Source organism: Dysidea avara, chromosome 3 (genome assembly GCF_963678975.1).
Source record: "Dysidea avara chromosome 3, odDysAvar1.4, whole genome shotgun sequence".
NCBI classification, from domain to species: domain Eukaryota; kingdom Metazoa; phylum Porifera; class Demospongiae; order Dictyoceratida; family Dysideidae; genus Dysidea; species Dysidea avara.
Genome location: NC_089274.1, coordinates 21,167,366 through 21,194,705, shown reverse-complemented (window position 1 = coordinate 21,194,705; position 27,340 = coordinate 21,167,366). Strand labels below are relative to the sequence as shown.

At 38.6% G+C, this 27,340-nt stretch overlaps 4 protein-coding genes and 1 non-coding gene across 6 annotated transcripts in view; 1 reads left to right on the top strand and 4 right to left on the bottom strand.

Annotated features, from left to right (window-relative positions):
- Nucleotides 1-343: 343 nt before the first annotated feature.
- Nucleotides 344-6,099, bottom strand: LOC136250166 (uncharacterized protein C16orf52 homolog A-like). The gene is made up of 3 exons (XM_066042345.1): nucleotides 5,833-6,099; nucleotides 4,286-4,504; nucleotides 344-612 (listed from the first exon to the last, which is right to left on the bottom strand). Exons 1-3 carry the CDS (start codon nucleotides 5,990-5,992, stop codon nucleotides 416-418), a joined length of 576 nt encoding a protein of 191 aa, XP_065898417.1. The 5' UTR covers nucleotides 5,993-6,099; the 3' UTR covers nucleotides 344-415.
- On the top strand, nucleotides 6,069-7,429 carry LOC136250165 (G patch domain and ankyrin repeat-containing protein 1-like). Its single transcript, XM_066042344.1, has one exon. The coding sequence runs from the start codon at nucleotides 6,119-6,121 to the stop codon at nucleotides 7,349-7,351; it is 1,233 nt and encodes a 410-aa protein (XP_065898416.1). The 5' UTR covers nucleotides 6,069-6,118; the 3' UTR covers nucleotides 7,352-7,429.
- Nucleotides 7,430-9,950: 2,521 nt separating this feature from the next.
- LOC136250155 (WD repeat-containing protein 90-like) lies at nucleotides 9,951-26,047 on the bottom strand. The gene is made up of 33 exons (XM_066042331.1): nucleotides 25,972-26,047; nucleotides 25,821-25,915; nucleotides 25,107-25,404; nucleotides 24,691-25,058; nucleotides 24,095-24,289; nucleotides 23,688-23,882; nucleotides 23,462-23,607; nucleotides 22,993-23,181; nucleotides 22,013-22,174; nucleotides 21,428-21,633; nucleotides 21,115-21,185; nucleotides 20,590-20,748; nucleotides 20,262-20,395; nucleotides 18,035-18,290; nucleotides 17,594-17,764; nucleotides 17,131-17,259; nucleotides 16,752-17,081; nucleotides 15,334-15,480; nucleotides 15,179-15,281; nucleotides 14,897-14,971; nucleotides 14,800-14,846; nucleotides 14,597-14,753; nucleotides 14,346-14,545; nucleotides 14,197-14,302; nucleotides 13,744-13,912; nucleotides 13,610-13,697; nucleotides 13,467-13,556; nucleotides 13,065-13,193; nucleotides 12,549-12,765; nucleotides 11,893-12,029; nucleotides 11,691-11,846; nucleotides 11,435-11,636; nucleotides 9,951-10,175 (listed from the first exon to the last, which is right to left on the bottom strand). Exons 1-33 carry the CDS (start codon nucleotides 25,997-25,999, stop codon nucleotides 10,003-10,005), a joined length of 5,328 nt encoding a protein of 1,775 aa, XP_065898403.1. The 5' UTR covers nucleotides 26,000-26,047; the 3' UTR covers nucleotides 9,951-10,002.
- Nucleotides 15,058-15,131, bottom strand: Trnat-agu (transfer RNA threonine (anticodon AGU)). Its single transcript has one exon. It is a non-coding gene; the product is annotated as a tRNA-Thr (tRNA).
- The window catches only part of LOC136250160 (uncharacterized), a 5,534-nt gene continuing 4,200 nt past the window's right edge, over nucleotides 26,007-27,340 (bottom strand). For both annotated transcript variants that reach the window (XM_066042337.1, XM_066042336.1), the window contains exon 7: nucleotides 26,007-26,618. In XM_066042337.1, coding sequence (XP_065898409.1) covers nucleotides 26,076-26,618 — 543 coding nt within the window. In that variant the 3' untranslated portion in view covers nucleotides 26,007-26,075. The remainder of the gene's footprint in view (nucleotides 26,619-27,340) is intronic.

Here is a 27,340-nt window from a genome sequence, read left to right as displayed (position 1 = left end):
TACACCACTAACACAAATAGCTATCACTTAGTTGCTAAGGAGAAAGGATAAGAATAGGGTGACCATATAAGGCTACTAACAGTTTTACAATCAAACATGTAATGTTGTAAGAACATCACACAACATTAGTAGGAAGTGCTATGCATTAACCTCCTCCACATCAAGCTATTATTTGAGGAAACCTATATTATGTGTTTACACCAGAGATGAAAAGTAACTGATGTGTCCATTTAGAGGGTCTTGAACAACATCCCCTATATAATTAATAGTGTACTGGATAACAAGAACAAAATCGTGAGTACTTGTCCCCATTAAAATAACCGTCTGTCCCAAGATGCTCAGATTCACTGAAAACTATTTTCATGACATTTGTTAATTACTAATACCATAATATTATTATCTAGTTTCATTGAAGTTAATTAACAGACTGGATGGGGAAGCAGATCTTGTTGATAAAGACGTGGCCTAATACAGAGAATAGGATGGATAATACAAAGCAGATGTAAGCATATCCGATGCGTTGTCGGCCAGGTAGATAATAAGGGTCACCTCCAATTTCATCATCCACAAATCCAATTGGAAACACAAGAGCAGCAAAACAAAATGATATTGCTGTAACAAGATATACAAACAATGTGTGGTATATTCACATAAGGGTCATTCCATACCAAATCAACAAAAAAAAATCCGGACCCCTTTTGATTTTCATGAAATTTGGCACAAACATGGACCCTATCAAGAAACTTTCTCACACCAAAATTTGGCTCATTTCATTGGTCTCCCTTTAAGTTATGACCACTCAAAGTTTCTGTTGAAAATATCATTTTACTTACATGTCTTCAATAAAATGATCATAACTTTGCTTGTGATTGATGTGGACACTTCTGGTTTAGATTTTTGAAATGCATATTAAATTCTCTTTTAGGTGATATATGAAGTTTTATAATTGCTCAAAGGAAAAGGTCAAACCACAAAAATGTAGCTTTTTCCTTTGATCTTAATTTTCAAATATATGTATTCTTTAATTAAATTTATTTTTGATTTACACGTTACTCTAATACCCATCATTCACCACTGTGAGTTTAAAGTTGGGATCATTAGTAGATCATGAGTTATAACTGTTAATGTGTAGCCTTGTAAACATCGCTGTTTGTATGGTCAGTATAAATAATTATGTGTATAGTAATTTCCAATACCAATTGCAAGTAAAGTATGTCAAAAATCATTTTATGCAACGAATTAGTTAGGGTTTGTATTGTCAAAGGCTCACTACAGTGAAACCATACTAACAAAGCCACTTTTAAATCTAAGAAAGTTTGTGCAGTAATAAGGCTGCCTATAAATAAAGGAGTCACTAATTATATTTTTGCTGTAAGTTCAGTGTCCTATATAAGAGGTGGCCACTATAAGAAGGTGGTCTTATTATAGAGGACTTACTGTACAACTAATGATATTCCTATCTATTCTTTCAATCTTACTGTATTATGCCGCCACAGATTATGATGATAGTTTCCAATCTTATACATGTGTATAATAAGTTATAGTAACTGCAGGATGCAAATGATACAGTTATTTATACATTTGTATGTATATACACGTAATGTGTTACTCTAATGCAACTATATGAAGCAACCACCTAGGCATTAAAACCAAGAGGTTTTGGATACCATTAAGACATGGCATTTTGATTAAACAATTTCAGAAATATCCTATTTAAAGTTGGCCCTTGTATATTTATAATTATAAAGAGGTGGCCACTAAGATATGTTCTACTGTATATCACTTTGAATCATGCAGACTTTGAATGAGCATGCATACTACTGACCACTTAAAGGCCATCTTTATATGTTTGTACCTATAGACAATGTCTTTGCTGGAAAATGTACACTTCTAAAACCACTACGCATTGTCTTACTCATCAAAAATTTGATGGAATAGAGTGGAACCCATGACCTGTCTTAGTGGCCACCTGTATAGAAAGGCCACCACTCCATAAGGGCCAATTTTAAAATTGCAGTTACCTATATATACCATAAGCTTAAATATTTCGAAGGGAAAATTTTTTGCTGATTTTGCAGTTTTGGGTGTTACCAGTGAAAATTTTATGCTTGAAATATTTAGACTATACGGTACACTTATGCAACTGTATTAAGCAGCTACCTGCACATTAACTGTCATTAAGGCCCAATAATTTTGGCCCTAAGGTAACTCCATACATCAACTGTATCATGATGAAATTATTTATTATAGCAATGTAGCTCATAATTTGATTCTATAATTGAGAATTGTAATATCATAGAAATGTTCCATAGAAATTGCTATGTGTTACATTGTACAAAAAATTCACTACAGCAATTGCACACTAAATCATGTAATATAGGAGAGTATCGTAGTAAAAGTTGAGACTGAAAGTGGTGCATATTGCATGATGGTCTCTACAATTATTCACATGTAACTTTTACATGCAACGAAATCTGATGCATTGATATCAGTACACAATTGAATCTTTGAAGGTGCAAGTTGAAAAGACTTTAAAGCCATTCTACTGCATCAGTCATTCATTACTACTCATTAGAAAAGCTCTAGTAGATTACAATATCTGTTAAGGGCCAACTTTAAATTGTTCTAGTAAGGCATCTATACACATCGAACTATATAAATAGCCACCTGCATATTAAGGCCAAAAAAGTTTAGTCCTGACTGGCTTAGACAGATTCCACTATAACTACATTTGTGTATCAAAATACGTGCTTGCATATCAAAAATCAGCATTAAACGCTAATAGTAGCAGTAGCAGTTGCTGTAGCTAGTGAAAATGTCATCAAGGCTACTATATAATAGACTTGGCGTCATAATCAGAAACCGTATATACAAGCTTGATTAGGGGTAAATTACATATTTAAGTCTGGGTTTTCTTACAAAGCACAAACAAATGAACTTTACTTACAAACCAACAATGTATAAAATGATTGTGACATAGTATTATATAAAGTTACTTGCAATTGGTATTGCATCTTTACATACTTGAACCATACAAACAGCAATGATTACAAGGCTACACATTAACAGTTATAACTCATGATCTACTATTGATCCCAACTTTAAACTCACAGTGGTGAATGATGGGTATTAGAGTAACATGTTAACCAAAAATAAAGTTAATTAGAGAATACATATTTTTGAAAATTAAGATCAAAGGAAAAAGCTACATTTTTGTGGTTTGACCTTTTCTTTTGAGCAATTATAAAACTTTATATATCGCCTGAAAGAGAATTTAATAAGCATTTCAAAAATCTAAACCAGAAGTATCTACATCAATCATAAGCAAAGTTATGGTCATTTTATTGAAGACATGTAAGTAAAATGAAATTTTCAACAGAAACTTTGAGTGGTCATAACTTAAAGGGAGACCAATGAAATAAGCCAAATTTTGGTGTAAGAAAATTTCTTGATAGGGTCCATGTTTGTGCCAAATTTCATGAAAATCAAAAGGGGTTCAGATTTTTTTTGTTGATTTGGTATGGAATGACCCATAAGGGACAAAAGGGATACCTAACGTGCATCTTGCAAGAAAGTGAAGGAGGGTGGAGAGTGTCTAACTCCCAATATAAAATCACTGCACTCAAACCCTCCTACTTCAATCAGTAAAACATTGTAATAATTAGCACCTTTAAGTGAACAAAAGAGTCATTGATATTTGTAAATTGAAACAGTAGAAGTATTGTAACCCCTTCATAGAGGCATAAATTGTTGGCTAATATTTGTCATCATTGGTGGCTATGTTGATTTGGTAAGGTCTGAGTGCAGTGAAGTTAGACAGTCCCCTCCCTACTGTACTCTTTGGTAATATGTATGTGGGGGTCTACTTGGTTAGGGTAACTTACATAATTAATTTAGAAATACCACAATCAACTTCCACACCAATTTTCACACAAACTACATAGAAGGACTTGGAAATATCACTCACTTGCAAGGTGCAAAGCTAATTGACCCACTCTTGAAGGCCCAAAATTTACCCAACAATTCTGATGAGATAGAGACCTTCGACCTTGTAGGTTATCTTAGCAAGCTGGAATTGGAACCAAACAAAGCAAGTCCACCTTCACAATCATCATCATTAATCTAACAAGGTGATGTTGCATTTGTTTGCAGCAACAAACAAACAAACAAAAAAATGTTTCTCTTTGAACTGTTTTCCCTGTCTGTTCATGCAATGTTCACTTATATACTAGTAATGGTAATTATATACATTACAAATTTTAGTGTGCATAACTCTACAACTCACTTGAGAAGAATGAAATCCACTTGACAATACTGCCAACTTCAGTGCGGCGTTTCCAGAGGGCAGTAATTAGAACACAAAACGTTACCAGTATACCAACCATGCCAACAATGATCAGAATTAGACAGGTAGTCCAATATAATGACAGACTAGTCTCTCTGTGACACTCCAAATAATTCCCACTACCTTTACACGTCATCACTAAACCCAGCATACATGAACCTGTAATTATTTCAAGGATTACAGCAATGAAATACTACTATGTAAATGTTTCAAGTACAAGTAGTATGTCTATGGCTACATGCTTATCGTATGCTGTGACACTGTCTTGAAAATACTGATAATTATTGTAATTATAGTATTTCTGCTTATTAGCATTATCTTTGTGGTAAGTATACAGATAGAACACTCCAAAAACGACCAGAATGTGTAACAAATTTGTCGCGCACTGTTAAGTTGTTTGTACAAATCAATCATTGCTGTAGTTTTTGAACACCTCTGCTGACTTCGTATACTCTTACACTTACAACCTTGCAAGTATATAATTAGCTATAGTGCTTGAATCAAATAATATAAGGCTTCAGTACATTTAGCATTAATTTTAGTTATGTTGGTACCCACCAGGTAACTGGCCCTATTCAGTGGACTTGATACTTGAAATTAACATATATGCATGCTTAAACACACATTATCCAAATATAGGCAACACACTCTGTTCAAGCTTATAAATTTTTGTCATATATACACTATAGTTAGACCCCACCATCATACTAGCGTAACAGTGAGGCCAAGGTGTTGATAACAAACTCAGTGTAAGTGTGGTTTGACTAGCTTCCTATCCCACACTTTGAAGTGACTAGATAAACATGTAGTTTATGTATGGCTTCATTTTGCTGTTCTGCTTGTGTACAGTTTTGGGATATAATACTGCCTTTACTCAACTTAATCATGTTGTCTTTCTGCCTGACTCAGCTGAATATGCAAATCACGTTGTCTTTCATATCACCTACTGGGGTTAAATGTCCTACGATATACTCCCTAGTTTTTTGTTTTTGTTTTTTTGCTTTGATGTAGAGCTTTGGTGGGAGAGAAATCTCATTCTAGTCACACAAAGGTCTTACTCTATTCCAAGGTATCACTCCAATGGTTGAATGTACCATTATGATATGTGGGCATGATTGACTTGATATTTGTTGACATTGCCTTTTCTATAATGCTATTTCATTTACACACATTCGTCTGTTCTGGAAAAACAAGGTTGTATTGTGCTAAAAATGGTTTCGAGACAACAGCACTGCTGGACAAGTGTGTGTTATACACATGCACAGCTCTATATCTAGTCTGTGAAGCATAGATGATATTGGAGTGTCATTCCCTTGTGTTTCTGATAGAAGAAATGGGATGGAGTCATGGCTGGTAACTTAACATTGCGATAACACACAACATGACGGTGGTAATTGGTAACCACACCCCTACATCATCAGCACAACTTGCACACACACTGCACAGCACAATAAACATGCCCCACAACATGACATCTTGTTAGCTACCTGAATCGTCTGATGATGTGATCCAGTTAGGGGACACAAGCGCTACCACAGTGAACACCTCAGCGGTAATGAAGAAACTGGCCGCAATCAGCAGCCACCGGTCCATCGCCTTCACCAGCGACCCTACATCTGGCCTGATCCTAACTGAATACATTTGCATCTCCAAGGAGAGGAGGCAAGTCGCGAGGCAAATCGAAGAGCAGTTTCCTCTTCGGCTATTCGCTGTAAATAGTTAATTAATAATCTTGTCACGTGACTGGGTCTAGTTATTTAAAAAAAAACAGGGATGGCAACCTCAACAAATGATGAGTCTGAAGTCAGTTCAACTGGGTGGTTGTTTTCTAAGAGGGCATTATATCAAAACCGTGCGTTCGCCCTTCAGAAGCCAATTGCGTTCTTACCTGAACGAGTTCGAGTGGCCACGCCAACGAAACCCGCCGCTCGTGTAGACACGCCAAGTGGAGAAGAAGTAAAGAAAATGTACGAGGACATTGTGTCTCAACCGAGTACCAGGTCACTAGAAAACACGGAAAGGACACGGAGTGGTAGTACCCCTTTGGGCAAGGCTAAAAAAGCATTGACTAAATTGCGGAGAAGATCTGGATCATTGACACGACGTTTGTCATTTAGTTCTTCAAAGAAAGACACCAAAAGTACAACAGTATCAGCTACAAAACTATTCCAGGCAGCCCAGTCAGGAGACTTAGTGACAATTGAGGAAGCATTATTACAAGACAAGTTTGACATAAACATGACTGACTCGTACAATTGGACACTGTTGATGTGTGCTGCTTATGCTGGTCACCATCCTGTGGTGGAGCTACTAGTAAGACATAGAGCACTGTGGGAGGAGGTCAGGGATCGTAGAGGGTTTAATGCAGCAGATTTGGCTACGACGGGAGGTCATGTTAGTATTGTAGACTTACTAGTCACCCCTAGCCATCAACCAAGTGATTCACCTGCTGCTAATGTCAACATCCGCTCTCGAAGGAAGAGGAGACGTTCAACAATTGAGAAGAATCTTCCTGAGAAATTCTTTTGTAGTGTGTGTCAAATTGAGGTAAATGGTTTGCTGGAACATGAACACAATTTATCCACTGTCCATCAGTTCAATAGTCAGTTCCGTTCCACAGACATTCCATACTCCATACCACATTCTAATAAAGGATTCCAGTTACTGATGAAGGGTGGGTGGAACCCAGAATGTGGATTAGGGCCGGATGGTCAAGGTACCAGACAACCGGTAAAGACTGTTCTTAAAAGAGACCGAGAAGGACTGGGTTCCGGTAAGAAACTGAAGCCAAGAGTTACTCACTTTCCATCATTTGACAAATCAGCCATACATCGCTCCCCTATTAGAACTAGAGGCGCTGCTAGGAGACAAGAGGAGGAAGATCTCACCAGATCCTCCAAGAGAGCTCGACAAGATGCACTAAGGAAGGACAAGTTATGGGAGATGAATATGAGAAGGTATTTGAATGCTGAAGATGACTTAACAGAGCACCTTCATTGCCAATAGTAAGAACTTTATTATTTTCCCAATGATTGTAAGTGTGTTATTTGAGTTATATATAAGCAACCATCTATTGCTACTGTATACCAGCAGGTTTATGTGCAAAGTCCTAGTAGCCAAAATAACATTCAGAAAACTATACTAAAGTTTGGTAACACCACAAAGGTATGGAAAAGACTGCAGTTAGCTAAGAGAACCTTCACAACGGTTCAAATATATTCTCTAATAAAGCAGTCACTACTCTAATAGAACAGTCATGGAGGTTCAAAACAATGCTTTTTAAAGAAAAGTAGGACTAAGCTAACTAGCAGAAGGGTCCAATTCAAGCCAATTCTTTACATGGCATTACATCAATTGCAAGGACCAGCCAGCTTTAGTTTCTATATCACAATTGTGTTCTATGATGTCAAGTGTTCCACTGGGTAGACCCAGTAGTTACTCCAACAACCAGCTCAATGTAGATTTATAAATCTATGATGTGGTTTAAAAGGTTTTTCAGTTGTGGGAAGTAACTGCAAATTCTGTGACCCATATGCTGACCTTGTGATCTATAATAGCAAGATGATTTTCTGAGAATGAATGTTGCAAGGATAAAAATAAATGATCGTGTGTCTAACAGCGTGGAGAGGATGGTTTCCAAGACTTCAGGAAGCTGCCTTCATATCTAGATTTCTAAAGAAAGATATGAAGAGAGCTAAGGAGTTGTCTGTAAATCAAGCCACCACTTGATGTAAGGTTTTTTCTGCAGGTTTCAGCTTACACAGGCTTTTAGTTAGTTTGGTGGCACCCACCCCTTCCTACATGAGTACCACCAGACTACCAGATTAACTAATAGAGCAGTCAAGTATAATCTAATGGAGCATTCATATAATCATCCATGTAACTACTGTAACAGAGTGAAAAGGAAAGTTGGAAAACAATCTGGAGATTTTTGATCATTTATGAGTTATCCATATCCATTATTACATATTTGTATGTGTAGTTCTGCTAGCTGGGTAATACATATAAACTACATATGACTACTTGACAAGCATTACCCAGCCAGCATTAGTGTTGTTGGAAATCCATTTAAAACATTAGTCTCGCCAACCAGCCTGTATTTTTCCTTTTGTCATTTGGTCCTGTTGTTTTAGCATGTACACACTGCATGATATTATAGTGTAGTTAAACTGCCAGTATAGGTGAGCCTCACCCTTCCCCCAGTGAAGGATTCCATCACAAAGAGGATAAACTTTTCTTCCTGTTTGTACTGTTATCTTACCATTGTCCTCAAATAATTATAATTATACCTATTTGTGGACCAATCCATTAACTTTATTATGTATGGTCTTGATATGTATACAATGTCAGCTTGACTGTGAGCTGAGACAGATCACTTGCAAGCACATTAAAATTAATGATCAAATCCAGGCATGCAACTTAATTATGTCAAACTGATAAACACAACCAGTTATGGAGGGAATGGAAGGATGCAGTATTACACAACTTTTGAAAACCACTCCAAAAAGAAACCTTTTAGTGGAAAATTTCTGCTTTAGCAACTATTCATTAATCTCAACTATTACTACAACAAGCTTCACACATATTTCATTTCTTCTCTTATGGTCAAGTCCAGGACAATCATATCTCAGAGTGTTTAATACCTGAAAATTTTCCAGGGGGCATGCCCCTAGAATGGTATCCATGTTTGTTGAATGTTTCAAATTTCACATAGCTTCACCTTTAGTCTGCTCAATACTATGCCAGCAGAAGCAAGCTATATCAATCTTAAAAATAATATGATGTCAGCTTTAAATAAAGATTTTTTTTGTGAAAGCTATTACTAGATTCAATTTCAGAATATCAAAAATTTCTTTTGGGAGCATGCCCCCAGACTTGTGTGTATGCAACAGAAAATTTGGAAACCTGTCACCAAAATTCCTGGAGCCATCCTTGATCATAGTATTATTTAAGCGATTGAATCACCTGTTGCTAGTTTACTGTGAGCACAGCATAGTTATATTGCTGGGGTGGATCCAGGGGATCAAGTTTCCATTTACAAAATCTCCCATATAGGAAGCTAAATATGTCCATGGTACAAGTTTTAATACTGAGTATCAGCTGTCCTTTGTATACCATAACTAATCATATACTCATGAAAATCACCTGTCACTTATCTCTCAATTCATGGACCACTCATCATAATTTACTAGTACAATATACTAGCTAGTTGTACACTGATATTCTTAAACGTCAGGTAAGGAGCAAGTACTAAACTACGACTTGGTAGTGTCATCTCATCTGCAGAGTCGTTGTCCTTGCTTTTCAAAAACAAACTAAGAGCACAACAATCTACTAGACTTCTATCACAAGATTCACAACACCAGTATAACTATTGGTCTACTGCTATAGGTCTACCATACAGCTAGCAATCAAGTCATGCAATAGCTGAAAAAAAAGTTCCGACTGCTATATCAGCTCAAAGCAAGTCACCAAAAAATTGGCCTTACCTTCACACATTCAGCAGAATAGTTAATGCTGGAATTAAATTAAATCAGCAAGACTCTACTGCAACAGTAGAGTCTCCTTAGCTGGGTCTAAATAAAAAATAAAAAAACTATATGGGTACTGAAACTATCCATTTAATCATAAACACTGCTACAACACAAGTAAACATATCATACACTACCAGCTGGTGACAACACAGTCCACAGGTACACTCCATTATTACACACACTATACAATACTTCACTATTGTTGTCATTAAACTCGACACCATGTACTGTATCACTATGTATGGGGTAGTCTTGGAATGATCCTTCCTCATAATCCATAATGGTTAGTAGTCGTTCTGTGGAGGGAACAGTGTAATTAAATTTGTGTAAGACAAGTAAACTATGTTAATACATACTACGTGCAAAGCAAATGCAAAGCCTTTGGCATACACACAAATACACTGCAAGCATATCATGCACACATGCATGCACACGCACGGCTGCCCACAGGGGGGGGGGGGGGGGGACTGGGGCATTTTGCCCCGGGCCCCATGAATACCTGTTAAAAAGATTGATATACTCTAATAGAGGAGTCAAGATCTACATACTCTAATACAGCAGTCACCGTATTCTTCAGAGGAGCAGTGTAGCAAGCTATGTATGTAGTTGGTGAGGGGCAGCTATTGTCATTATTGGCCTTTTTTTTTTTTTTTTGTCTTTGACTTACAGCTAGGCTGAAGTTGTGATTCAGAGTGGAACCCTCCTTGCTCCTGGGGCCCTCTTTGCCCTGGGTCCCTTAATTTCTCTGGGTTAGGCCTGCGCCTATTATGCCGGCATAATCTTGAGAATAATAGGTCACCAATTTCGTGAGAATAATTCCGGAATAATAGGATGGTTACAGGCATAATTTTAGAATAATCGGACGACCACGGGAATAATCGGTGGAATTAGGGGGCGTGTCTCTATTTGATTACCTATTAAGTTACCACAAATGATATAAAGCTGACAGGAGTGCTGGCTGAAAGGAGCTGAAAAACCTCTAAAAGATCGATATACTCTAATAGAGCAGTCAGATCGTTTCAGGTTAACAATCTGCAGCCAGCATCAGGGATTTAACTGCATGATTATCTGCAATTCTGAAACTTGTACATCTTATACCAGTGTACCTTCTTCAAGTCTTTGAGCATTATTATCTACCTAACTTAGTAGCTATACAGTAGTTACAGCATATTATTATAATACACCAATAATTAAATACACTTGAATTATTACTGTAGATAGCTATTCTAAGTCTGCTGTAACTATAATGGATAGAAAAATGATGTGTAAGGTGGAATGCTTCATATATGGCTATTAATAATTCGGACAAAACTACTTATAGCAGCATCTTGAAAACTAAGCGACTAGCCACAGATATATCTGAATGAGAATAATTATGGAATAATAGGCTAGATACAAGAATAACAAAAAAATAATAGGAGAATTTTTTGGGAAATTCTGGAAAGAATAATAGGTAAAATTTTGAGCATAATAGGCTCAGGCCTACTCTGGGTGGCCCTGCACACATGCACTATATGATGCGCAGTTGTCCACACGCACACACACACACACTCACCCTTACAACCCAGGGCTATGAGATGACCCTGGGGAGAAATATCCATACTCGTAGCCCAGTAGTTGAGGGACATCATACGTATAACTTGTTTCTGTGACAAGCTGTATAACTGTACACAACAATGCAGCCCATAACCAGTGTATATTATGATGTCACTATCAGTAGGACTAAACCGGGCCAGGCTGGGTGGTAGCGATTGGTACTAAGAATGTGACTTATAAACACAACAAGAATGGGATCGCAATATAAGACACACCTTCCTTACACTACCATCAGGAGCACACACTGGTCCAGGGAAAGTCAACCAGTCAATTAATTGATACGAAGTTTTTGACCAATCACTTGTCCACACACTGACTCTCCGGTCACCACTAGCAACCAACCATAATCCACTAGTATCCATATTTGGAAGCTACCATGACAATGATATCACCATGGAAACCTATAACAACAGTTACCTGTGTTGATCTCCTAGCAACAGAGAGGTCAGTAATAGGTATTCCCTTGTGCTCAGTAATCATACACAACACTACTCCATTGTGTGAGTTGCTAATAGCAACCAAACCATCCATATCACCTGACAGGATCACACGACCTATGCAGAATATGCTGTCTTAAAGAGAGGACCATGGACTTATTATACAATGCATAGAGAATGTGTAGAGTTGATTATCTAAACTAGTAAATGGTTTTTCATACAGTGTAAAATGAATAGGACATAAAATCGAACACTACTTCTGTAAGGCCAGTTCAATTACAAAGCTGTCCCAATTGTTAATTTATCAACAGAGTATTCTATTAGAGGATACACCTACTCTAATAGAACACACATCTTTATCAGACAGTCATTTTAGGCATTTGATGTTTCATTTAAGTAAAATTCAGACAATGACCATATTACAAACTGTTGGATACTGTACAGTATTCCACACACTATACTCTATCTGCATCCACAGCCAACCATGGACACATCCCCAAATATAGTTTATTGTTAATAATTGTTTTAAAGTACGCTAAACCCATTTTAAATTAGAACTTGGGGAAAAGCACCTGTTCCTATATTATCACAATATGAGTGGGAGTGGGTGGAGCTAACAGCATTGCAGTAACAGACCATCATTAGAATAGGTGAGGTGGTTGACTGATGTTTGGTGGGGTTGCCATTTATACATCATCTTCCTTTGAGCTAGTTCAAACACTCTTAACACCCCATCATTATAACCAACTGCACACTGGCCAGCCACGTCTCCTTCCTGAGCAGCCACACCCACTTGCTTGCTGCCAATAGTAGTCTCCACAGCAACAGGACACACAGCAAGACTAGTACAGGCCTAAACAATACAAGTCATTTGACAGTGAAACTAAACACAGAAGATCAGTTGAAATGCACATTAGATCCGAACACCTTTGCTCCTAGACTAGGCAAATGTGATTAAATCAGTGAAACTGTTTGATAAATACATTTAAGCAGTCTAATAAAATGCACACTCTTAACAAATACTCTAACTAAACAGTGTGTTTACTTAGATACAAGGAATGGATCTACTAAAATATGTATCCATTTTAAGTTTAGTTTCAAAAACTAAATGCTCTAAAACTTTTCCTCCACTATGATCACATGATCCCTTACTTTGTTGAGGGCCTTCAGGTGGACAATTTCCTGCTGTGATTTGTCTGACCACACCCTCAACGTACCGTCATGTGAGCAACTGGCAATAAAATGGCCACTGTTCCATGTTAATGAGGAAACACCAGACACCTGTCAGAAAATGGGTTTATAAAGACAACTAGAGCAAATCGGTCACATGGCATTAAACCAAGAGTTTAAAAAATAGTTTAACCCCAATGTAATTGGTAGATCTATGTCGTATGTGTTCCAGAACCCTTCTTTCACCCACCCCAACATAATACAATAGTAAACAAATGTCATATACCCTATAAATTTGGTGCAAATATTAGTACCATCACCAGATGTCATGTTTGGTGACGCAATCACTTAAAACATGACATGTGATCAACCTCCTAAGTTCACCTTCTTTCCGTGCCCAGCAAGTAGTTTAACTGTGGAGCTATCTTGCCAGTTGACATACCACACTGTACCACTCATTGTTCCCACGACCCCCTGGGGACAACATGAACACACACTGGTGGGATGACATAACCAGCTCACCATACCAACAGTAAATCATCATCAAACACATTGGTTACAGGGACTCCATCTAGTTGTAGTGTAGTCTCCAATGTTGCTACTGGCAACTGATCACTATGGTAAAATGTGATCATGTGATATGTTGTGACCACACCCTAACCTCTTAGGAGGTGTGACCAATTTCCATAGTTGCAACTGATTGCTAGATAGTCCCACGCTGAGGTCATTACCATAGTTATGATCACATGACAGACACATGACTTCACTAGTGCCACACCTCCAATACAAGGTACAATTGTTAGTCCGTGTGTCCCACAGTGTGACATAGCCTAAGGGTCATTATGACATACCACAGATACAGCAGACTCTCAGTTATCCAAACCCTGATAGTCTCAAACGCCTTGGAATAAATGTTCAGATAATTGAAGCATATCCATTAAACTAAGAGTTTCATAATTATACATAATTCTCTTACCAGTACATTATGAACTCTCAATAGACTGCTGAGCCCAACTATTTATGTTCAACTAATTCAAATTACTCTAATTGAACAGTCATATTTAATTTTGGTTGCAGGGTTGGATAAGTGACAGCTATTACATAACATAGTAACCTGAGTTGGTACCAACAAACAGACGATAGTCAGTGGAATAACAAAGTGAAGTAAACTCCATCTTTCCTCCATCAGCGATAGCAGCTGGTGTCTCTGCCTCATGAACCTGTCAGTAATTCATTATATCACATCTACACCATCTCACTCACATTCAATCTCATCTCATCTTTGATGATTTCCTCTATCAACCAGAAACACAGTGAGGGGCCACACCCACAACTAACACACTCATATGCTACATGAGGGTCCCATGCGATATCCAGCATTGGTCCAGAAGGTGTGGCTGTTGCCGCTAGCAACTGGTAGTTCTCTGTTGACCACACAGCTAACACATTTTCCTGGTGGCCACCTGACATCATGTGAACTAGTATGCTGGTATATGAGACAGTCAGCAGCTCACCAAGTGATATTAAGAAACGGTCATCTCTTGAGTATGCAAGACATGTAATCTGTTGCGCATGGAATAGGAGTGTCTTCCTGCACTTATATGATTTCATTTTCCATATCTTAATTTCTCCTTTATGATTGTCATGGCCACCACAAGCTGATGCTATGTGCTGTAGTGTTACAACATGTACAGTGAATATGTTATCACTGACACACCTGTCCATCATTGCTTAGTGACAATGTAGATATTTCTTCTCTGTGACCTATAGCAAGAAACAGTACACCACGCTAGTGATGATGATACACAACAAACCTGTCAAAAATTTTTGCTCTCCAGTGGACAAGTCTTCTATGATGACAACACTGCCACAGGTGTAGGCAAAGGTACCTGATTCAGCAAACAGCAAAAACGCAGTAAAAAAAAAAAAAAAAAAAAGCTGTCATCAAAAAGGTTGTAAAAGCGAAAAAAAAACAAGGCACCGCCCGGATTCGAACCGGGGATCTCCTGTTTACTAGACAGGCGCTTTAACCAACTAAGCCACGGCGCCACTCGATTACTGAGGTGATTTTAACATACTAATATTTCCTCTCTCACCAGTAATAGGTTGCCATACGAGGTTGCATCTTCCTCGCCCGCTGTAGCCGATAATGGAGCGAAGTTGTAGTCCTTCCTGCTTCTTCGGGGCCAAATATTGTTGCTACAAGTACAAACACAGTGATATTTAGGTTTATATTTGGGAAGGAACTCACCTCAGCGATGGAAGCTTCTGGAGTTTGCCTGCGGTAATACGTAAGGGAAGCGGGCAGTGAACACGGTGTAACTGATTGAGCTGGATCTACCGTCTGTTGTGTGTCCTCCTCGTACGTGGTAACAGGGCTGGTTGTGTGTTCAGAATCCTAGATACAATTAAGCTAGGGTTAAATGTGGTGCTGGTGCTGGTGCATGATCTCAGGGGTCGCCTCAAGTTCTTTATCGAAGGTTTTATAGCTGTTGAACTAGTCTGGAGTGGTTGTGGGTTTGCATGTATGCATGCCAAAAATGTATGCTAAAATTATAGCTAAGCATACCTATTTGAGGAGTAGTTGCCTGACCCAAATTTGCACAGATTTAATTGATAAGAAAGAAAAAAATGGTCATGTGACACCTGATCAAGGTCACTAATAGGACAATCGGGGGTAAATTTTGATCCCAAATGTAACATTATTAAAACCAGTGTTCCCCACCCCTGGCTAAGAAAATCTGTGTCAAAATTTCTGAGCTATGTGTGTAACTATCATGCAGCAGCTAACAATGTTTATATCCGTTTATAATAGTTGTGTGGCTGGTACTTGACATGTCTGCATACAGTCAGATTAATCTACATATTTTTTTGAAATATAGCTTACTATGGCTTGTGGCCCGAAATCATAAACGTGTCTGAAATTAGCAGATTTTTAATTTATTTTTTGCCTACCGACCGACCCATTTATCAATCTGAGAAACAACTTTTTAAATACATATGGCCTAAGTGCAGTGATTGATTATCTCCCAAAGATCAAAGGATTTTATGCATACCATTTTCTAAGTTATGTTTTGACATGGCCACTATAAAGACAACAGGCTTTATGTTATGCAGTATTTTGATTTGGTTAAATACCAGTGATTTTCTCCATAATAAAAATATAGAATTTTAGTATCCTAGTTTAAGGACAAAGTCAAATTTGTGGTACCTTGCACAAATCCTGCTACAGCATGAGCTATTGAATTCTTACAAACTGTTAAACAAATGTGCAAGAATCCCACACATGTTCGTGCATGGGAGATAGTAGTCCACAGATAGGGGAATAATACCTCATATTGTTGTTCACACATTTGACAGCCGTGGAAAGCAGACAAAGCTACAAGTGAAATATAAAATTACTGTATGTGTGCAACTATCAGGTTTGTGGTATAATCATTGTTACGATGCCGAAATATGCGTGTTGGAGAGGACACGAGGCACTGACCGAATCCTTATTATAGCACACTATATATCTGCTTATTACTAACACGCATGCGCACATAAGTACAACACTTAGTAACATCATTTAACAAGTCGGGTGTTTTGGCAGATCCAGTCACAAAAATAGTACTAACAACATAGAAAGTTGAGACAGCAGACCTCACATCAAGTGACATAGCTACTTACATGTTCAATGATGATGTCATCAGACAGATCACCTGAGCTGCTACTGTTGCTCACATGATTGTCTTCACTATCGTGGGAGATCATATGATCCGCATTGCCACAAGGAGTGAGAAATGATGTGGTGTGTGATACAACTGGTTTATATGATGATGGCTTTGGGGGTGTGTGTCTTGGATGTGATGGATTTGTCCGTAGATCATGGGGTGTGGCTGGAAATATGGGGAGTGGCTGGAGACTCCAGCAGAACAGCCCCTCCCCTACAGTGATCAGATGAGAATTGTTGGCTGTAAACATCACTTGGGTCACCACATCAGAATGACCAATGAAAACCTGGGGAGCTATACTTAGTAACACCTCATGTGATCAGTGAGGGGATCACCTGACATCTTGACCCCGGCTGTAGTGAGTAGGGCCACACCTTCAGTGTCTTGTTTCCACCAGTAACCAGGTACCTGCCGCACCCACTAATAGCCATGGCAGTACATTGAGGACCATGCACCTGAGGGTGCTAATGACACGGTGAAGGTAGTAACACACAGAGGGGGATAACAATGACACACACATTGGGAAATGAATGACAGTAATAATTGAGAGGTGTCTTCAAAATAATTTATGTATTGTTGGGTATCCTAATTATCAAGTGTCATACATAACAAGCTGAAGCCAACAAGCAGTATGTGAAGTTATAGGGACATATTCTGTGCTTTATTCTTCTGAAGTATTTTAGAAACTTTTGATCAGTTTTTACATCCCGTAACAAATAATGCATTCATAACAGCTAATAGTGAGAATTCATAATCACAAGTACTACTTGATATTTGTAAACTTTTGTTATTGCTCACCTCAAACAGTAGTCTACCTGATGTGGTGTCAAATTTAAGCACAGAGCCTGTTGCTGTGGTGACCACCAGATGTTGCATCAAAGGAGGAGCAAAGCAGATTGCAGCAATTGTGTCCACACTGGGTGTGGCTGAATGTGGGCTGGGTGTTGCTGTTATGTCCAGTCTCACCAGCTAATAAAAAGTGTGATCAATATTATATGATATTTACTGTTAGGGGGAGTAGTAGGGACCAGCAAGATAAAGACTTTTAACATGTATGTATGTATACTTATAGCAACTACCATTTGTATACACATAGCCAGGCCTGAAAATCTATAGGGATAACAAATAGTTTTACAGAAGATTATAATTGTATAGAAATGATGATGGAATTCACAGGTGCTCTGTGAAATCAAAGCAAGCAGTACACAACACATTTCATGTTTGTTCTATCATAATTACCTCATTGAGGTTATCAGCATCCAGTATAGTGATGGTGTGGGCTAGTGGTCCAACTACTGCTAGTTTAGTGTCATTATTATCAAGGGTGATTACCCCAGGGGATGTCCCCATCCTTGTCGCAACAGTGTTGCCTAGCAACTTGATCATCTTCAGAGAGGTCACATCATACATGACTAGAGTGGAGTCACATGAGCAGGAGAACATCTTAGTGGATGATGAGGTAAACACTATCCCAGATACAGCCCCTCGATGATGTCTGTGTGATGACAATATCAGGTATCTCATGCATAATACGTTCATGTCTGAGACAAAGGCATGACTTATTAAACTGTCTTGAGGTATCAGCTCAACATGGACGTACTATAGGATTCTGGGGTGCAACATAAAAGTTGCTGCGGTGTTGTTAATTAGGATGGTTTTGTATTTCCATAAACTATGTATTTGCTATTTGCTGAATGCTCTATTAAAATATAATCACTTTGTCTTGGTCATACACTTTGATTTTTGTATTGTAACTCCAACGGAAGGTTTAGTTTATCAGTGTTTACAAGTGAGTGGTTAGGATGGTAAGCATGACAACAAATCACACATGTACATGTGCTTTTATCCAAGCCCTATAAAATGGGAACATAAATGCACTTTTTACTCAACATATAGGAAGTAAATCACAATTCTGAAAGACATAATATAATGCTTGTGTGAAAAAATGTACTCCCAACTCCAATTAGCTTCCCAAAACAATACATGTCTCCATAATTTCTCTACTAGTACTCTTTGCATCTACTATACACCAATGATATATTGTTCCATCTTCACAATACTACAGAATACACACATCTTGGAAAGGTTGGACTCAAGTTTGGTGTGAAAGGTGTCCCACCCAAGGAAATTTCCACTGCAAATATGGTCAGGGAATTGTGTTGAAGTTACAGGTACAAAAAAAATTTTAAAATTAATAATGAAGTAGGGATCTATGCATTAAAAAGTGGTGAAACAAGAGATGAATGATGGTATTACAGCATAGCTCAGTGGGAAAGTCCCTACTTTGGCATTGAGCAAAATAATTGTTATAACTAACGTGCCAAAGTAGAGACTTTACCACCAAGCTATGCTGTAATACCATCATTCATCTCTTGTTTCACTACTTTTTAAATTAACAATTTTTTAAAAAAAAATACTAGTTTGTTTAGTTTTTTGTTGTAGCACAGCTAGCTACAATGTAACTTTTGACTGTTCTATTAGAATATCATACGTGACTGTTGTATTAGAGTGACTGTTGCAATAGAGTATAAATTATCTCGAGTCAGCCAAAAGGTGTGCAGCTAGCTAGACCAACAAAGGGTGAGGTCATTTTGTTTACTGTTAAGTAAGCAGCTAGATTGTTAAGAGGTGTGGTCTCCGTACTCTGTTGCTATTAGTCCACCTAGATCTTTAATTGATGGGCATGGTTGCGAACCTATCACGAACAGGATCCCAATCGCGAACTTGCAGATATCTAGCTTGTACATCTCTTATAGTAGCGCTGGGACTGAAGCGCTTCTGAAATCCAGCTCTGAAATAATTCTGTGGCATCTATATATATATGTTACTGAAAGAAAGTGTTGATACAGAAAGTTAACACCTTGATTTTGTTGGATGAAGAAAGACAAGCAGCCTGATTGAAGATAAAAGAAAAAGACAAGGAGCAGAGGGCCTACACTTGTCTGAGCCCCAAAAGGCACATCCCACTGGTGAGTTTGCTATTGTTGCGTAGAATGGTGACCGTGCGTTGCTTCATTTGGCCTCTAGCCTTGCAACTGTGGTCAGTGAGACAGGCAGTGAGACTAAAATTCAAGTTTTGGTGATTTTTAAAAATTCTATATCTGGCCACCTGTAAGTGTTTTGCTATATTTTATATATTATATGGACTAGTACTATTCCATAAAGGTGATTTTCATTGCGTAAAATGTCTCTAGTGTGATTTTTAAAAGGTGGAAATTTGGGTGACGCGCGAAATTTTCTGGGTACTACAGTCTGCACAGGAGTACCATATATTCCACAGGAGGCTGTACCATGTCTCAGATACACACATCCACATACAAGCACACACTTATACAGTATGTTACCTGTACTAGTATTGTTTTAGTATGGAAAATTATTTATTTTATAAATTCAAAATATTTTACTAAAAGTAAAATGCTAAACTAGTAATATCACACTCACACACACACACACACACCTTACTCACCGATACTCCATCAATGATGATGTCATATCAAACAACTGGACACATCCACTATCAAAACCACAAGCAAAACTAGCTTGCTTAGGATGACATCGTACACAGCAAGGGGTTTCCCCTACTGTTCTGAAGTCATACAGCTACATAAAATGATGTCACATCACTTAAGAGTTTGCATTGTGTATTAAGAGACATGCACGCACACGCACACACACACACACACACACACACACACACACACACACACACACACACACACACACACACACACACACACACACACACACACACACACACACAAGAAGTTACAATGCCAGGTACACAACTCACACACCTGGTTCATGGTCACTATATCCCATATTCTAATAGTACCATCAGTGGAGCAACTGATCAGGTGCTGAGTAGTCATGTCAACACATGTCACCATGGCAACATGTGACCTCATCACAGTAGAGTACTCCTTAGTGCTAGCATCTAGTATACCAATGGTGCCCTGTGGATCAATGGTATGTTATAAATATCATCACTGACAGCATAAAGATTATACCATGTGTTTAAGCTCTCTGGGACAATACACCACACAAACTGATATAAAATACATTGTTTACAACTAGACATTATCATGCAACACCCACAACATACACATAGGGTCTATGATCTGAACAGCAATGACTGTTTTAATAGAGCCTTTTGTTGATAGATGTACATGCCTATTAGAGTAAGCATATTATGCTCAGTTGAACACAATGATTATGAGCTTCAATCATTCAAATTCACTTATTTGACATTCTATGACTGAGCTGGCACACAGGTGTTGGAACAATGGAGGTGTCACTGTACCAGTCCAGTCACCACTTACAGATTTGGTTCCAGCTAATATCTTCATCCCATCAACACTGATGTCCACAGCAGTTACTGGGCCTTCGTGTTCTGTAATAACACAAAAACATCTTTGAGGAGGTGGGCAGATAAAAATATAGTGAAAATATTGTCAAGGATGTAGCATGCACAAAGGATTTAGATAAAGCAACAAGCCTGCTGTTTTCAAGGTAAAACTTTGGCATTTACATTATTTCTGAGGAAAACTTAGTACTCAATTAGCTAATAATTAATAAGAGATTTTTCCCTCAACAATAGCTCACTACAGTCTACAGGATATGATCTCCACTCACCAACTTCCAGTATCACATTGGAGAAGTCTAGTGGCCACACCCTCAATAATCCATCGTCTGACCCTGTGACACAGAATGCCTCGTGTATCACCATGGAATTGATGGGCGTGGCAGTGGGGTTGTCAGGCAACAGTTTCCACACCCTACTGACATAGATCCTCCGATAGTGCACCTCAAACAAGTGACCACTTCTTGTACAAGCATATCTGTATTGATAAGAGATTGTTAGAGACCAGACTAATTGACAGCCATCTGCATACAGACAGTCATTAGCCAGGTACTTTATCTGCAAATAACACATTTGGGGATTTGTAAGTTGGCTACACTTTGACCTGATTATAGCAACTATTAGCAAGTCAACCAGTACAAATGAATTACTTGGTATTTCTGATACAGAGAACTTGTATAAGTTGTATTGAAATTGTATAATATAAGATGTCTGGGATGATTTTCCAGGTCAGTTTATGTAAGGGATAGTCAAGTATCAGGTGTCCTCTTTAACAGGTCCCAGTGTACTCTCACCAATAGCATAGCTACCACAATGTATACCCTCACCCCAGACTAAATACACATTGTGATACTTACATAAACCGATCGGTGATGTCACCATTGTCATGGTAACCAGCTTCAAATGAGACATCAGTGAAGTGCATCTGGTGATGCTCTTCCAAATTAACTGGACAAAACTTGAGAGACTTTGAACGTAATCTCCACAACCTGATGTTGTCCCAGCCACATGATACCATCCTGCAGAACATGAGTGGATGGAGCTAACGATATTACATAATCTCCAGTGTTGGGGGTAATGCGTTACTTATGTAACGTGTTACGTAATAATTATTACTTTTGTGATAGCGTAAGTAATATAACGAAATATACTATAATATAAACTTTACTTACAAACATAAAGGGTTACCTAAGTAATGAAGTTACCATAACGAGTCTAATATTAAGTAATATTATCACTACAAGTAACGAAGCTACTAATCTCGTTAGTAATCCACTGAATAACGCCTAGTCACAACGAAGTAATGAAGCCTACTGAATGAAGCTTATTCACCAGCCTCTTACTTATAACCAAGATTTACACATTGTACAACAACACAATCATGTCAAGTGATAAGGTGGTAGGTGCACACGTGACAGCTTAAGGCTGTGGACACAAAGTAATATAATATGTAATATTACTATAGTTACTTTTTATGGGTAATATGTAACTGTAACTAAATAGTTCAGTTGCAAGTAATATGTAACGAGTTATTATTAAAAAGTAATTTCCCCAACGCTGATAATCTCAATGGAAGATTTCAGAGAACTATTTGAAATTTGTACAGTACTTGAGACATTGATAACCTCAGGCCTTCCAAATTAGTGTCCACCATGAAATGGTTAATGATAGCTTGTCAAGTAATGGTGATACATCACAATCAAGTGATATATTAATCATATTATGTGATATTCTAATAAAGTTGAATACTAATAGAACAGTCACAGAGAGATTGGCTCTCCAGTCAGTGAAAATCAAGCCCTTTTAACACTTCTGAATACACACTGGTTCCACTCACCTAGTGTCATCAAACTGAGCCATCCTCATACGACTGATATCAGCGTCAGTATGTGTTGTGGCTAGTTGTTGTACCTCACCATCTGTACTACTGCTAGTGTTGCGAGCTGGAGAAGTGTTCCATAATGCTATCCTATTCCTGCCCCCTTCCCTGCCAACTGTGCACAGGACATTGCCAGAGTGAGAGAAGCTGTGAGAGGGAAAAGCAGTAATTGCACAACTTTATTGTCTGATCACGGTCACCTCAGCCCTCATTGTAACTTCTGTTATATAAGGTCATGCCAAAGTTCTTTATTAGCCAGATGTAGTTATCAAATACAACTTATACAATTGACGATATAGATGTAAAACAATATCATCAAGCTGATCCAATATAGACCAGTCCTTTATGTTCAGTAATAAAATAACAGTATGGAGTTCAGTGAGAGCTCAGTTGAACATGAACAGACTAAAGTGGCAGCCACACCCACCTCATTAGTGCAACACTGCTGGAGGGCAGAGTGACAAGTGACACACATTGTCGGGTGATATAATTCCACACTCGTACTACACCACATCGTCCTGATTGGCCTGAAGCTAACAGGCTGTTGTCATTGTTGAAAGCCAAACAAGAAACCTGTAAAACAGATATACGTAGCAGTCCAAAGGTTTATATTTGAAATTTTATCAACAAAGTCAACTTCATCCACAACTTACCTTGTCAGTATGACCAATAAATATTTTTTGTCGTCTTGTGGTGCCAATCTCCATGGCAACAATCATAGAATGAGATGGAAACACAACCTCTTTACAGTCCCTTGTGAAGATCACATGATCTACTACACTTCCACCAAACCCAACGACCTTCTCCAGTGACATGATAGGATCAGGCCAGGGGAAATCCTTTGTCACCTGTGGGTGAAAACAGAATGGAAAACTTGCAAACATAAAGGGGGTGGGGGAAAAGTCCTTTATAATACAGCAGTGCCGTTTGGAGGTAATAACAGCATTAACAAATAACCTATAAAAAGCCAGCAAACAATTTTCTTAGGTAGGTATTGGCTAATTTTTGAAACCAAGAGCTATATAGCAACTGACAACTACCTATAAATTTACCAATCTACCTTTATATCTCTGGAGTACTGTTGATCATCTTGTTTTGCTGTCTCCTTGACAAGTTGTCTTCTTGTGGTCTTGTTGGCTATTGGGATAGAAGTGGAGGGTGGTGCAGAGGGTGTGGTGGTGATGGAAGGTGGTGTGGTGATGGGTGTGGGTGGTCGGCGGCGTTGTTTGTGATCCTTCAACTTGACGACTGGAGCCTGTGTGCAGGGTGTGAGTAAAATACTCTAATATAACACACGTTTTCCATATAAAACAGACAGACATAAGCATAACCCGACTACTTAATTTTAGTGGGGGCTTTGCCCCTTCACATTTTACAATTGATATACTCTAATAGAACAGTCAGCAACTCTAATAAAGCAGTCGTGTAGTCAAATAAAACATCCTTCTTATCCCCTCACTTAAAATTTTGGTGCTACACTATATTATATACCTGTCACCCTCTGTATTAGTAATACATCACTTATCTTGGATATTGTAAATGTGGCATCATATACAAAGTGATCTACCTAATTATAATGCTTAAACTAAACATGAACACATTTATAAAAAAACCTAATGTTTATCACAAAAAAATGTGCAGCACAAGTATCCATACCTGATTCTGGATAGTGTCTGGTTTGATATTCTCACTATCAGCAGGTTTACAGGTCACTTGATGTTTCTTGCTCTTAGTTCCAGAACTAGTGTTCATATCATGTTGTAGAGGAGGAGGAAATGTGATAAAATTGTACAAGTCAGAGAAAACACATCCTTTAGGAACATGGAACATCATTTCCTTGGGAAATTTAGCAGCTCCAAACTTCTCAACGATATTGGGCAGGTAGCGTATATCACTGGTGAAGATGCTCCTCACTAACAAATTACCACATAGTCTTATGCCTTTAACATAGCTGTAGCTACAGTGTAGGAGTTCTCTCAGTGTGGTCAATAGGTCCATACACAAGATAGTCCAACTGTCACCACCTAAAGAAGACAGGGAATGTGGTCTCTGGCAATACAAGACTAGCTCACCATTCACATGGGGTTGTTTACTGTCCAACTTGTCAGTGGCATACGGTAGTTGTAGCCATGTTGATGAACTCTTAAATTCCTTGAACAAGTTGGAGAAGGATAACCTTATCAACATTCCTTCATTGGACACCAGCTCCAAATGTATCACAAAATACTTGCCGGTTATGGGCCTGAGTAACAAGTATATGAATCGTCCAGTGAGACTGAGGGATTGAGATGTGCTCTTTGGAAACTGGATGTAGTTACCAGCTGGAATTGACCCAGATATCTTGTACACTGTAGCCTTTATGTCTCTGTCCTGCAGCATGGGTGGTGTGTGATGTGTGTGGCAGAGTTTTGTGTATGTGCGTGTAGTGGAGACCAGGGGATTCCCCCATATTAGCCTTGTAAGTGCTTATATCATGCATACACTGTCCTACAGCACTTGTGCTGTAAAGCATTAATAAATAAAAACACTTGTGCATTCTTTTTCCAGGAAGATACAGATCAGGTTGATGACACAAACCCTGCTATTGTCTTAAAGAATAGTCCACCCTTCTGGAGATTTGCTCACCTGACCTAAACAGACAGCCCTGTAATTAATCCATGGTCGCTCAACATCCCCTGGCTAGCCTCAGCGGGAAGCTCGGACAGTAAAGGTATCTAGTGTATGTTTATTACCCCCACACAGAACACTGACTGGCCCACAGGACTAGATGTATATAAATGTGTTACCATTTGAGAAGATACGTCCCCCTCCCTGCTACATCGCCTCCATTGCGATATCTGACAGTGTTTGAACACGTTCACGTGAGGATACTGCCAAGAGGCTAGGAGAGCACAAGAAACGTGTGGAACACGTCTAAGTCAAGGAGATATATCGTACCTGTTGACCGTTTATCCCTTCCCGCCATTAATGTGTTTGAAAAATAAAACCCATAATTGAAAATATTTGACACACAAAAACAATTTACGAAATAGTTTACAGCTTTACAAATTGATATTGGCGAAATGACCCTTCCCCAGCCTGCAGGTAGTCTTGTGATGTACGGCTGCCTCATAAGAGTCATTCCTAGCAACACTAGCTGTGGATAATGGTGTAGTAGTGGTAGTTACTGGTGGACCAGTCGGGCCCTCGGGACCAGTAATCGAGCCAGTAATAGTATTAGTGGTGGGTCCTGCAGCTGGTGGAGTGATATTAGTCATTGATGGAGTAGCGGAAGATTCTGATGGACTAGGTGTAGTCACTGTATCCGTAGTAGTGGTAGTTGTCACTGACAGTGCAGGGGTGGACAATGGTGAAGCACTAGTTGTGGTCACTGGATCAGTAGTAGTGCTAGTCATCGCTGACGGTGCAGGGGTGGACAATTGTGGACCACTAGTTGTGGTCACTGGGCTACCAATGGATACCGGCATAGTAGTAGTAGTAGCTGTGAAGGATAGGTTCTCCAGAGCAGATAGAAATCCCAACTTCTCTGCTACACATAGAGTGCTCACCAGTTCAGGTCTCAGCTTACAAAACTTTGTCTTGTCCTATATGAATGAAAAGGATTGTAGCTGTGACAACAATATAATAGTATAGTGAGGTCAGTTTCACATAGTAGAAAAGTGGCATATAAATTTACTGCTATGATTTAGAATCCAGTGATAACCAAGCAAGGGGGTTACACTGTGATCTGCTGCCCTGACCATCAGTTCTGCTCATCATGCATAAGTAGGGTTTGTACCTTCCCATGAAACTAGAAACCAGCCTCACAGCGCCTTGGCAGTATTGCCTAATTCAGTGAACCTGAAACACCTCCAACACAAAAATTAATTAAGAAATTGTTTATTTAGTGAAATTTTCTCCTGACTGACAAACTCACTGATGCCTTCAGACGAACATAAGTAGCTAAAGTCTTTGAGCAGGCTGTAGGACCAGGTGTCCTACAGACCTTCAGCACTTGTGTTGTAAAGCATTGATAAATGATAAATAAAAACATAACTCAATAGTGGCTAAGGCTACAGGCTTGACATCACTTTGGCACAATTATAGCCTGATACGTCTGGTATCATTCCTTCCTTTTATGGAAGTTATGTTACAAAAAGTTGACAAACAAGTGTATGTAAAAATTAGGAATTTTACAAGCTAGCTCATTACAATCAAGGTGGATTGTCACCTAATATCCAAATTCTATTCTTGCTAGTTAATTGCTTTAAGCACTTTTTTATTGTAATGATCCCTACTATGCGCTATTTACTAACACAGCTTTGAT

What these genes read in the sequence shown, in the direction of transcription:
- LOC136250166 (XM_066042345.1), bottom strand. Translation starts at nt 5,992, where the DNA reads ATGCAAATGTATTCAGTTAGGATCAGGCCAGATGTAGGGTCGCTGGTG. An exon ending in CACATCATCAGACGATTCAG is followed by an intron (nt 4,505 to 5,832) that starts GTAGCTAACAAG and finishes AAATAATTACAG; the next exon opens with GTTCATGTATGCTGGGTTTA. An exon ending in GTGGATTTCATTCTTCTCAA is followed by an intron (nt 613 to 4,285) that starts GTGAGTTGTAGA and finishes ATCTTGTTACAG; the next exon opens with CAATATCATTTTGTTTTGCT.
- LOC136250165 (XM_066042344.1), top strand. Translation starts at nt 6,119, where the DNA reads ATGGCAACCTCAACAAATGATGAGTCTGAAGTCAGTTCAACTGGGTGG.
- LOC136250155 (XM_066042331.1), bottom strand. Translation starts at nt 25,999, where the DNA reads ATGGCGGGAAGGGATAAACGGTCAACAG. An exon ending in TAAACAACCCCATGTGAATG is followed by an intron (nt 25,059 to 25,106) that starts GTGAGCTAGTCT and finishes TGTCTTCTTTAG; the next exon opens with GTGGTGACAGTTGGACTATC. An exon ending in ATGACATCATCATTGAACAT is followed by an intron (nt 15,481 to 16,751) that starts GTAAGTAGCTAT and finishes AATTGTATCTAG; the next exon opens with GATTCTGAACACACAACCAG.